This window comes from Berghia stephanieae, chromosome 4 (genome assembly GCF_034508935.2).
Source record: "Berghia stephanieae isolate SIO BIC M18660-M18661 chromosome 4, UCSD_Bste_1.3, whole genome shotgun sequence".
Lineage (NCBI taxonomy): Eukaryota > Metazoa > Mollusca > Gastropoda > Nudibranchia > Aeolidiidae > Berghia > Berghia stephanieae.
The window spans coordinates 285,502-298,226 of NC_088363.1; the positions used below are offsets into that span (position 1 = coordinate 285,502).

Sequence of the window (12,725 nt, forward strand, 5' to 3'; positions counted from 1 at the left end):
GTAGTAGTGTAGTAGTAGTAGTAGTAGGAGTAGTAGTAGTAGTAGTAATAGTAGTAGTAGTATAGTAGTAGTAGTAGTAGTAGTAGTAGTAGTAGTAGTAGTAGTAGTGTAGTAGTAGTAGTAGTAGTAGTAGTATCGTTAATCATCATCATCATCATTATTATTATTATTATTATTATTATTATTATTATTATTATTATTATTATTATTATTATTATTGTTATTATTATCATTATTATTGTTACTCTGTGCTGTACTGTCGTCGACATCATCGTCATCATCAACATCTTCATCATCATCATCATTATCACAATCATCAACAGTGTTATTTAAGGCAAAATGTTGAACTTTTCGAGGCCCCTTGTCCCGTCCCTATTTTGTGCCTTCACCAAGGGCGATTTCCTCTCGTGTTCCACTAACCTTTGAGGGGTTACATCTAAGATAAATGGGGTCTCCGATAGGTCGAAACAATTAGTAGTTCATCCAAAATAATAAAGACATCATTAACTAAAAAAATAAAATGAATGAATGAACAATGGGTGAATAAGTAGATCAATAGAAGATAGATAGATAGATAGATAGATAGATAGATTGATTGATAGATAGATAGATAGATAGATAGATAGATAGATAGATAGATAGATAGATAGATAGATAGATAGATAGATAGATAGATAGATAGATAGATAGATAGATAGATAGGTAGTTATATAGATAGATAATAATAAATGGCATTTATATAGAGCTTTACCCCGTTGTCACAGGCTCTAAGCGCTTTACAGTGATATACAAAACATATTACAGTGAGACAAGTGTGAAGGAAACGTGATACGAATTCAATTTAACAACAACAAAATATGAAAATAATATTGCAACATTATGGCGTAAAATAGATAGATAGCTAGATAGATAGATAGATAGATAGGCAGATAGATAGATAGATAGATAGATATATAGATAGATAGATAGATAGATAGATAGATAGATAGATAGATAGATAGATAGATAGACAGATAGATAGATAGATAGATAGATAGATAGATAGATAGATAGATAGATAGATAGATAGATAGATAGATAGATAGATAGATAGATAGATAGATAGATAGATAGATAGATAGATAGATAGATAGATAGATAGATAGATAGATAGATAGATAATATATTGATTGATTGATTGGTAGACAGCGGGAGCGAGAGAGAGAGAGAGAGAGAGAGAGAGAGAGAGGAGAGAGAGAGAGAGAGAGAGAGAGAGAGAGAGAGAGAGATACTCGACCTTTTCACTTTTAGTCGAGGACACGTCTTTGTATAAAAGTTGTCATCAGCATGAGACAACAAAGGAAAACTAACAATGACACCTCCTATACCATGTAACGAACCACTTCACAATGGCGGGGGCTCCTTGAACGTGCACGGAAACACTTCTTCAATGGAGTACCGTGACAAAGGTGTTTCGGCGAGAACAAAGCAAATCCTGATGAGGTCACAAAGAGATAGAGAGACCTTGGATCCAACATTCATCGTCACCTCAAGATCAGGACGTTGTACTTTGGATCCAGGTTGCTGGTTGAACATTTTGTGGACATGGAGTTTGTTTGTTTGTTTGTTTTTTGTTTTGTTTTGTTTTTTTAAGGGTTTACGGCGCTTGCAACACATTAATTAAGGTCATATCAGCGCCTGTAAAAAGGAAGATACTGGGATAGTAAAAAGTTATAGAATTACAATTAAAACACACAAGAAAAGGTAAGACAAAGGGGAAATGGTTCAAATAGGAAACAGATGAAGAATACAAGAGCACATTATCAAAGTACTTAGTTTGAAATCACCTAAAAATCTCATCCAGACACAAGCACTGGTCCCCAATAAGAGGAATACACTCCAATGTTTACTAATCATATATTGTAATATGTAAACAAAACAATACAGTTCATAACAGAAAGATGATTTACAAGATTAAAAGAAATATCATGTCCCAAAAGATTGGACTTTTCCCCTCCCAGTTAGGGTATCCGGCCAGGTCCAGGACAAAACCAAGTAATCCCAATCTAAGACAAAAGACAGAGAGCATGTTCGAAAACACTTTAGGGGTATAGAAGACACAGTAAGTGCCTCCCTGCCCACGATGGGAGGTCAGGAACCCCACCAAGGACGTGGAGTTTAGGGTGAATGTTTTGTGACTGACTGACTGCTTGAAATCTGGTATGAGTGAACCATCGAGTCCACCTGGTATTTTGTCAGAATGGACCACCAGATTAAGCAGAGGAAATAGGGAAGTAAAGTAGTATGATGTCATCAAACTGGTTCCAATCTCAATAGAAGTGTAAAACGACTCTTTCAATGGACTGGATACATACCTTGGTAATTGACATTCTTGATTCAGAATGATGGCCTCTTATTTTATAGTCTAAATATAATATGCTGGTCGTCAATAAAGATCATCCATCAACGCTCTTATAGGGAATGAGATTAGCGGAAGAGTAGCGTCCCTTGTTTGGACGTCGCCGGAGAAGTTATTAGAGAGAGAATGTCATATTGGTTTTGCGCATGCCTCTCTCTTCCTCGCTCCCTGTGAAAGCGGCGTGAGACACTTCACCGAAAGCGAGGACGAGAGAGACGCATGCGCAAAACCATGTTGACGTTCTCTCTGTAAGGTGAAGTCCAATCAAGGGACGCTACTCTTCCGCTAATCTCATTCCCTATATTGTCACGTAATCCTAAGAATCTGCCAATACGTCCTGCTACTAATATAGTTATGCCATCTTATGATGTTCAATGAAATGTAACCTATTCATTATTAGTCCTCCGATGTAAAGGTTTCATATACACTTCCACGGAGGTTGGAACCGGAAGAGTAGAAGGTGTGACGTCACGAACTCTCTGTCCTATTTGGAATCAATTACTCATAAACAAGGATGGCAAAAAGCAATAACAAAGACCTGAGTGACGTCAGCTTCGTTCTATCTATCTATCTATCTATCTATCTATATAAATAGATAGTTCGAAGTTGACGTCACTCATGTCTTTGTTATTGTTTTTTTTTTTGCCATCCGCGTTTCTGAGTAATTCTCACTAAACTGTATGATTCAGACTATAAAAGTTCATGGATACACACAGTTTTGTGTGTTGGTCCGTTATACTTCCGGATGGCAATGTTATGAGCTTCTTAGCCAAGCGCATACTATCTATAGATAGTTCGAAGATGACGTCACTCAATCCTTTGTTATTGTTTTTTGCCATCCGCGTTTATGAGTAATGCTCACTGAACTGTATTAACCTGACTATAACCTGGTCCGTTATACTTCCGGATGGCAATGTTATGAGCTTCTTAGCCAAGCGCATACTATCTATAGCCTGACACTGACCAAAAAAAAAAAACACAAAAGAAAACAAATCGTGAGTGGCATTCAATCTTCAACCAATGGAATCACTTGTTTCCTTGAGCACTACTAACAACCCAGTAGACGCTGCACAAACCTAAAAATTACGGAAGAAAGAGAAAATCAAAAGATTAGGAGGAAAAGACGAACAAATGAACAATCAGAGAAGCGAACAAACAAAAAACAACAACAAAAAAACAACAAATAAATAAATGAAAAAAGTAGCTGATTAGATAAATAAATGAATTAATTTATAGGTAAGTAAATAAATAAATGAATAAATAAATAAATAAATAAATAAAAACAAGAATTCTCCGTTTCCGGTCAACGCCATGAATTGTGTTCTACTTTACCCATTGATTAGAAAGGTCCATAGTAGCAAGTTCTAACCATTTTTTACGTCAAAACGCCAAACCCCAATGAGATTCAATAGTCTGATGTCACGTCCGCCCAGCAACCAGCATCTTAGTTCTAAACAAAGAAAATCGGTACTTTTTATTCTTCATTTTTGACGTCAAAACGCCAAACCCCAATGGGATTCAATAGTCTGATGTCACGTCCTCCCAGCAACCAGCAGCTTGGTTTTAAACAAAGAAAATCGGTGCTTTTTATTCTTCATGCTGGCTAGAACTTTTTCACATGTAATTGGTGATCAGAATGTATAAAAGTCAAAACATGACCAGATTGATGATGGGGATAGCGTGGCTTAGTGGCATGGTCTTTCCTTCGTAACCGAAATGTACCGAGTTCGATCACCTGCCTCTGCATTGTGTGGCCTTGAGCAAGTCACCTCGCCCTAGCACAATTTGCGGCGCTGCACTGCGGCTGACGCCTAGGTTATTCCAGTCTTCCCGTAGAATAGACACTAGAGACAAATTTCCCCTATGGGATGAATAAAGGGAATTTTATCTATTTAAAAAAAAATTACTATTTATCAGACGAGGGTCATTTAAATAGATCGATATTTAATTTGAAGGATGTTTTCTGGCCAAATTTTTAAATACGCGTTTGTCCATAGTTTGGCAGTAAATTGATTTAAAAATGGCATGATGGTTTGACGTCACAAATCGTTGGTATTCTTTTTTCTACCTGCTAATCGATTTCCCGTTCCCTATATCTAATTGTAGGAGATTCTTAAAACTGAAAGATTCTAAAGATACCACTTGTTGTGGTCTACCTTGTTTTAATTACAATAGGGTTTAAAACTCGTGACGTCACTTCCCTCGTAATGACGCATAGTAACTGTTTCTAAACTATCGGAACAATGGTGGACGTCGTTATCTCCATCACCGCCCTTATGAAGTACTTCTCCGACGAGCATAATATAAGTGTATCCAGAGGAGAAAAACATTATAAATCTGATCATGTTTTGACTTGTATACATTAATAATAATAATAATAATACACATTTATATAGCGCTCATTCTCGTGTAAAACACAAGCTCTGGGCACTTTACAATATAAATATCAATTTTAAGTGAAAAAATAAAAAAAATAAAATAATAACAACAATAACAATTCATAGCCAAATCAAGGATTCATATAGAGTCAAGAAAAACAAATACAGTAAAAATGTGTCTTGAGATTCTTTTTAAAAGTAGGTAAAGACTTGCACTCCCTCAGACCACGTGGTAGTTCATTCCAAATCTTGGGGCCGAAACAAGCAAACGATCTATCACCAAATTTTGTTCTTGATCTTTTTTCCGAAATTTTCGTTTGGTCATTACATGATCTTAAAGTGTAATTTTCAAATTTACACATGACCACGTGATCTGTGAGATATGCCGGTGCTATACCAGCCAAACACTTATAAACAAGACACGCTGCTTTGTAATATGTGCGCTTTTCAATGGGCAACCAGTGGAGAGAGGCCAACAAAGGGGTTGCATGATCAAATTTTTTTTTGCCAAAAACTAATCTTGCTGCACTGTTTTGCAGTAGTTGCAATTGTTTAATAGAAGCCTGAGGCAAGTTGACAAGCAGCGAGTTACAATAGTCTAGTTTCGAAAAAATGAGGGAAACAACCAATGTTTTACATGTTCCAATTGCAATATACTGACGGATCGAACTGATTTTCTTCAATTGAAAGTATAAAGATTTACAGAGAGCAGAAATGTGAGCTGACATTTTCATTTCTGAATCAAAATAGACACCCAAATTTTTCACAGTCTTTGAAACTTTGATCTTTTCACCCCCAATCAACACCTCAAGACCATCATTCACCTTCAACTGCCCTCTATTTCCCACAATCATCACTTCTGTTTTTGACTCATTCATTTTCAACTTGTTTGCATCCATCCACTCTTTCACATCCGTCACACATTCTTCCACACGTTTCACAATATTTTCGAGATTTTTAGTTTTATCAGTAGCATAAAGTTGCGTATCATCTGCATAGAGATGATAGCGCAGCCCATGACCAGTGATGACATTAGATAATGGAGAAGTATACAAAACAAAAAGAATTGGACCCAAAACAGAGCCTTGAGGAACACCAAAAGACAATGTATGTTGACGAGAAAGTTTATCTAAAATCATAACCTGTTGCTTTCTGCCATCTAAATAAGATTCAAACCACTGCAAGACAGTCCCAGACAAGCCAAAGGTTATATTAAGTCGTTTAATGAGAATACCGTGATCAATAGTATCAAACGCCGCCGAAAGGTCTAACAATGTCAGAAGAGAAACAGAACCTTTATCTAAAACATCAAGCAAATCACTCGCAACACAGCACAGAGCAGTTTCTGTGCTGTGGTAAGAACGATAAGCTGACTGAAATTTTTCCCATAGATTGTTTTCATGGAGATGTTGTGAAAGACGTCTGAGTACAACTTTTTCAAGGATTTTAGAAAGAAATGGCAGATTTGAGACGGGACGGTAGTTACTAAGGTCATTTACATTGAGATTTTGCTTTTTTATGAGAGGCTTTACAATTGCATGTTTATAGATATCTGGGACTTGTCCTGAGATAAGTGACTGATTTATAATATAAGTTATGCAAGGTAACAATTCAGGAAGACATAATTTCAAAATATTAGTTGGTAAAGGATCTAAATCACATGACTTCGAGGAAGATGAAAAAATTATTTTAGAAATTTCTTCTTCAGTTGTTTCTTTAAAACAAGAGAATCCCTGTGAACCCGAAAAAGGGTGGAAATTTATATCTTCATTTTGCACGAGATCCAAATTGTTCCGAATTTTCGATATTTTTCCCGAAAAGAAATCTGAAAATGCATCCGGCTGCTTTTCTACCGGGATATTAGTGGGTAGACACATGCCCTTTTCTTCCCCTAAAAGTTCCTTTGAAACAGAGAAAAATTCCTTAGTGTCCCTCACTGATGACAGTTTTGTGTTATAATAGTTTCTTTTGCTCTTTTGCAGGTGGTTTTATACTTATGCTTTTTTGCTATATATATCAGCCGGTCAATCTCAAGGCCCGATTTTCTCCACGATGCCTCTGCATTCCTTTTTTCCCTTTTGGCAGTTTTTTCACTCTGGTTAAACCACGGAGACGGTTTCCTGGAATTTATTATTCTAGTTGTCTTTGGCGCATGCCTGTCGATGACGTTGCGCAGTACCTCGTCTGTTTTCTGTGCTGATGGTATATCCATTCTTCCTAGTTCCTCTGACAGATTGTTTTTGAAGGAACTAATGTCTATTTTTTTGGTATCCCTAGACACTATCTTGACTTTCTTTGCTTTCTCTTTGATGCATTTGAGAGTTGCCAGAATCAGATTGTGGTCTGAAATTTCTTTTTTGATATTTTTAATTGATTCAACAAGCGAGGGTGTGTCAATGATGAACCAGTCCAAGATGTGCCCCAATCTTTGAGTTGGAGAGGTCACTAACTGAGTGAGGCCATGTTCATTCAGCATATTTTTTATAATTTTAACGAGACTATTCTGATCAACATCAAACTGAATATTAAAATCGCCGATATAAATTTTTCGCTTATTTGATGTGTCTTTTGATACAAAATCTGAAAATTCGTCAGCAAAATCATTCTGTCTCAGTTTGTTCTTTTTGCTTGGGGGTGGTCTGTAGATACAAGTGATTAAAAATGAAATTTGAGGGTAGGTCAATGTGGTTTGGACACACTCGAAACTTTTGAACGAAATTGGCCTGTTTTGTATTTTAGACGAAAGAGCGTGTTTGTATATGATGGCGATCCCCCTCCTGATCGTCCATTTCTTGGGAACGATTCCATCTTGTAGCCGGGAAGTGTCATTTCTTTCATTATAGGTTCATCACCGAACTGACGCAACCATGATTCAGTTATATATAAAATATCGATATCGTGTTGATCTATGACATCGATTGATGACATTGATCACATTACACGTGAAAACGTTCGAGCCAGCATGAAGAATAAAAAGTACCGATTTTCTTTGTTTAGAACTAAGCTGCTGGTTGCTGGGCGGACGTGACATCAGACTATTGAATCCTATTTTAATTCAAATAGACTATCTAGGAAATTTTTTTAAAAAGACCAATGTGAAAAAAAAAAAAAAGGTTTGTTTCTTTGGCCATTCGAGGAAAGTCGTTTTTGGCATCATTCTGATTGTTAAAGTACTGAGGTAAGCATAAGGCAGCGAACATCATAGAACATAACATACCTCTGTGCCGTGACTTACTTAACTTATCAACCAGTAGATTTTGGACCAATCAATGACGTGGAATTTGTGACACACCTTCACACGTGCTCGGACAGACATAGATGTTTGTTTATGACCAATAACATGACTGAAATCAACCCCTCTCTGAAAACGAGTTAACAATCTCAAGTTATCTTTTGGACTCCATAGAAACAAACACCAGAGAATAATAATAAATTAAATAATAATCCGAATAAGAAATAAGAAAGAAATAAAGAAAATAACAGAGCAGTGTAAGCATGTGTCGCGACTAAGCAGCGCTGCCAGATAGAACACTTGGGGTTGCAAAAATACTCAGTGTATTATTAATATTAATATGAATTATTAATATTATTAATATTAATAATAGACTCTTATAGGGAATGAGATTAGCGGAAGAGTAGCGTCCCTTGATTAGACGTCACCGGCGGAAAAGTTATTAGAGAGAGAACGTCATGTTGGTTGGGCGCATGCGTCTCTCGTCCTCGTTTCCGGTGAAAGCGGCAGGAGACACTTCACCAAAAGCGAGGACGAGAGAGGGGCATGCGCAAAACAATGTTGACGTTCTCTCTGTAAGGTGACGTCCAATCAAGGGACGCTACTCTTCCGCTAATGTCATTCCCTGTAGAGCGCACGGTATCCTCAACAACGAGGCTCTTGGCGCTTTAAGCTACGTCAACACAAAACAATATAGATCTAGAAAGTACATGACATAAAAAAAGAAATGTGTTCAAGGATTTCTTGAAAACAGACAATGATTTGGATTCTCGGATGCTCTGCGAAATGGTGTTCCATACAGACTGACCAAAAGGACCGTTTTCCCGCCTTTGTACGAAGCATGGGATAAAAATTGAGCTTTATATAGCGCAATATCCACTGAATGTGCTCAAAGCGCTTTACAAGAGGTCCCTGGTCAACAGCAACATTTAACATGTAGGACGGGACATGACGCCTGTTAGGCGATATTACAATTTTTCGGACAAAGACAACGCTGTTAACGGCCAGGTACTCATTTTACACATGAGTACGGTGAGAGAATGTGAGTAAAGAGCCTTTTCCAAGGACTCAACTATGCGCCGAGCGCTAGGCTCGAACCCAGGACCTTCCGATCTGAAAGCGAGTGTCATACCACTAGACCACATAGCCGTTTGGGATAACCAAACGGGTGGTGTCATCGGAGGAACGCAAAGGTCGGGTTGTCGAATAATTCCTCAGGAGGTCTGTGAGGGACAGTGTTTTCCAGACAACGGTAAACTATGAGGCACACAAGAAACGTATTTTCCTCTTCAAGTTGGGCTATGTGGTCTAGTGGTGTGACACTCGGATCGGAAGATCCTGGGTTCGAGCCTCGCTCGGCGCATTGCCGAGTCCTTGGAAAAGGTTCTTCACTCACATTCTCTCACCGTACTCATGTGTAAAATGAGTACCGGGCCGTTAACAGCGTTGTCTATGTCGGGGGAAAATATTGTAGTATCGCCTAATAATATACTCGTTCTACATGTTACGTGCTACTGTTGGCCAGGAACCCCTTGTAAAGCGCGTTGAGTACGTTTAGTGGATATTGCTCTATATAAAAGCTCAAGTTTGTTGGGGGGGGGGTTAAGTCAATAAACTATAAACAAATGACACAATATTGCGGTTTTCTTCGAATGATGAAAATGGGACTTAGTACGTTTTTGACAGTCACCTACTCAAATGCAGTATTTACAATATTATTATTGTAGGCAAAAGTACGTTTTTGACAGTCAACGACTCAAATGCAGTATTTACAATATTATTATTGTAGGCCAAAGTACGTTTGGGACAGTCATCGTTCTCAAATGCAATATATACAATATTATTATTGTAGGCAAAAGTACGTTTTGGACAGTCACCGACTCAAATGCAGTATTTACAATATTATTATTGTAGGCAAAAAGTACGTTTTGGACAGGCACCGACTCAAATGTAATATTTACAATATTATTATTGTAGGCAAAAGTACGTTTTGGACAGTCACCGACTCAAATGCAGTATTTACAATATTATTATTGTCGGCAAAAGTACGTTTTGGACAGTCACCTACTCAAATGCAGTATTTACAATATTATTATTGTGGGCAAAGCTAATGAACTTCAAGAACGGTCATTTACCTCCTTGCTGGTGGCGACCTCAAAGTCGGATCATAATAACAGAGCTGCCAACTTGAAATTTCAAAAATTCGTAGTTTCCAATGGAAAAAAGATAAATAAAAATCCACTTTAAATAGCATTAGAAATAAATGATTTGCCCTCAGCATCGTCCAAAAATACTCCAAAGTCCTGAATATAGGTTCTAAGGAGCCAAACTTTCCGTTTCAACCAAAATTATTGAGTCAAAGAGACCTATCCTGCTCTGTAGTTGGAGCCAAAAATTCGTATTTCTTACGAAAATACGAATTTTTCGTAGTTCGTATTTCTTACGAATATACGAATTTTTCGTAGTTGGTATTTCTTACGAAAATACGAATTTTTCGTAGTTCGAATTTCTTACGAAAATACGAATTTTTCGTAGTTCGAATTTCTTACGAAAATACGAATTTTTCGTAGTTCGTATTTCTTACGAAAATACGAATTTTTCGTAGTTCGAATTTCTTACGAAAATACGATTTTTTCGTAGTTCGTATTTCTTACGAAAATACGAATTTTTCGTAGTTCGAATTTCTTACGAAAATACGAATTTTTCGTAGTTCGTATTTCTTACGAAAATACGAATTTTTCGTTGTACTAGACAGGTCAGTAATATCAAGCCAACACTGAGAGATTACTGTGGACGTCTCATTAATTCTACCACGACGGCGAGTGTGAAAGTTCATAATGATCAATGCCATAATTTACTATTGCTTCAACACGAGATGTGTGAACACGAGGCTGAAAACTCGTTGCCTAATAATGAATGGCATTGATCATTGTGTGTATGTGTGTGTGTGTGTGTGTGTGTGTGTGTGTGTGTGTGTGTGCTTTTGCACTCGTTGTCGTAGAATTAATGACACGTCCACAAACAAACAAAGCCAGACAGATAAAACAGTCAAACAAACAAACAAACACAGACAAAACAATCAAACAAGCAAAGCCAGACAGACACAGTAATCAGGCAAACAAACAAACACAGACAGACAGATTGACCAAACTATCAAACAACCAAACAAACACAGCGAGACAAACCAATCGAACAAACAAAAAATATAGAGACAAAACAAACATAATATACAGAACAATCAAACAAAACAAAAACATTAACAAAACCCTCATAATAAGCGGAAACAAAAGACGAAACAAAAATCAAAAATAAGAAACAACAACAAAAGTATAACAAAAGCAAAAAGCAAAACAAACAAAAACAAAACAACAAAAATAACACAGTAGACCGAGTAGTCGGAACACAGCAATCGGGGCCAGGGAACTGGAGTTTAATTCCACATGCCCTTATAGGGAGAACTTAAAGGTGGTTTTGCGCAGAAAAACAAAAACAAAAAGAAAACTTGAGCTTTTATATAGCGCAATATCCACTAAACGTGCTCAAAGCGCTTTACAAGGGGTCCCTGGCCAACAGCAACACGTAACATTTTAGAACGGGACATGACGCCTGTTAGGCGATATTACAAATTTTTGTTTGGACAAAGACAACGCTGTTAACGGCCAGGTACTCGTTTTACACCTGAGTGCGGTGAGAGAATGTGAATAAAGAGCCTTCTCCAAGGACTCAACTATGCGCCGAACGCGAGGCTCGAACCCACGACCTTCCGATCCGAAAGCGAGTGTCATACCACTAGACCACATAGCCGCACAGAAACAGACAGGAGACCGATTGTTTGCTTCCCTTTTGAAGAGGACGATTTTAGCCTGTGGCAAGATACTTTCGGCCATGTCTAACAAAGCCAGCTATTAATCCAATGTTGTTAAGTTGATAGGAAGGTAGAGAAGGGGGTTGGGAAGGGGTAGGGGGAAGTTGAGAGCGAAAACCTCGATAGCACTTAGGATTGATACATCTCCATTTGCTTTTGGGGCCAGTGCTCTACCATCTGAGCCATAAAAACCCTCAAAGTTGCCCTTGGACGAGAGGTCTAGGTTCGAATCTCGCTCTGGGCGGCTCATAGTTATTGAGTCCTTGGAAAAAGACTTACTCACATTCTCTCACCGTACTCAGGTATAAACTGAGTACCGGGCCGTTAATTAACAGCGTAGTCTTTGTCCAAAATAATGAAATAATGTAATTTCGCTCAACAGACTTCATGTCTTGTCCTACATATTAAGCATTGCTCTTTGCAAGCGACCTCTTGTAAAGCGCTTTGAGTACGTTGAGTGGATATTGCTCTATGCCCATGTTGCGTGATTCGTTCTCAAGAGAGTCCCTCAAGCATACTAAATATCTAACAGGAAGGAAAGTGGTGTTACCTGGCTCTTTGTTATTGTTTTAGCCAACCCGTGTCCCCCCCCCCCCCACTCTCCCCCCCCCCCCCCACTCCCCGCCCCCCCCCCCCCCCCCCCCTCCCCTCCCCCCCCAAAAAAAAAATTATAAAAAAATAAAAATAAAATAAAATAAATAAAATAAAATCCAGACATCTTCGACTGGGGATTGAACTAGCATTTTTTTTTTCTTGCTTTGTCGTTCACTGTTTCATACACACTTTTTATTCAGATCTTTATCTTACACATCAAAAATTGATGTCTTTGAGATGTGGATGTAGGCTACCGCA

General features: G+C 37.9%; 1 protein-coding gene across 1 annotated transcript in view; it reads left to right on the forward strand.

The window, feature by feature from the left end:
- Positions 1-1,351: 1,351 nt before the first annotated feature.
- The window catches only part of LOC144971649 (uncharacterized), a 59,020-nt gene continuing 47,646 nt past the window's right edge, over positions 1,352-12,725 (forward strand). Inside the window, exons 1-2 of the mRNA XM_078912724.1 lie at positions 1,352-1,589; positions 2,799-2,858. Coding sequence (XP_078768850.1) covers positions 1,352-1,589; positions 2,799-2,858 — 298 coding nt within the window. The remainder of the gene's footprint in view (positions 1,590-2,798; positions 2,859-12,725) is intronic.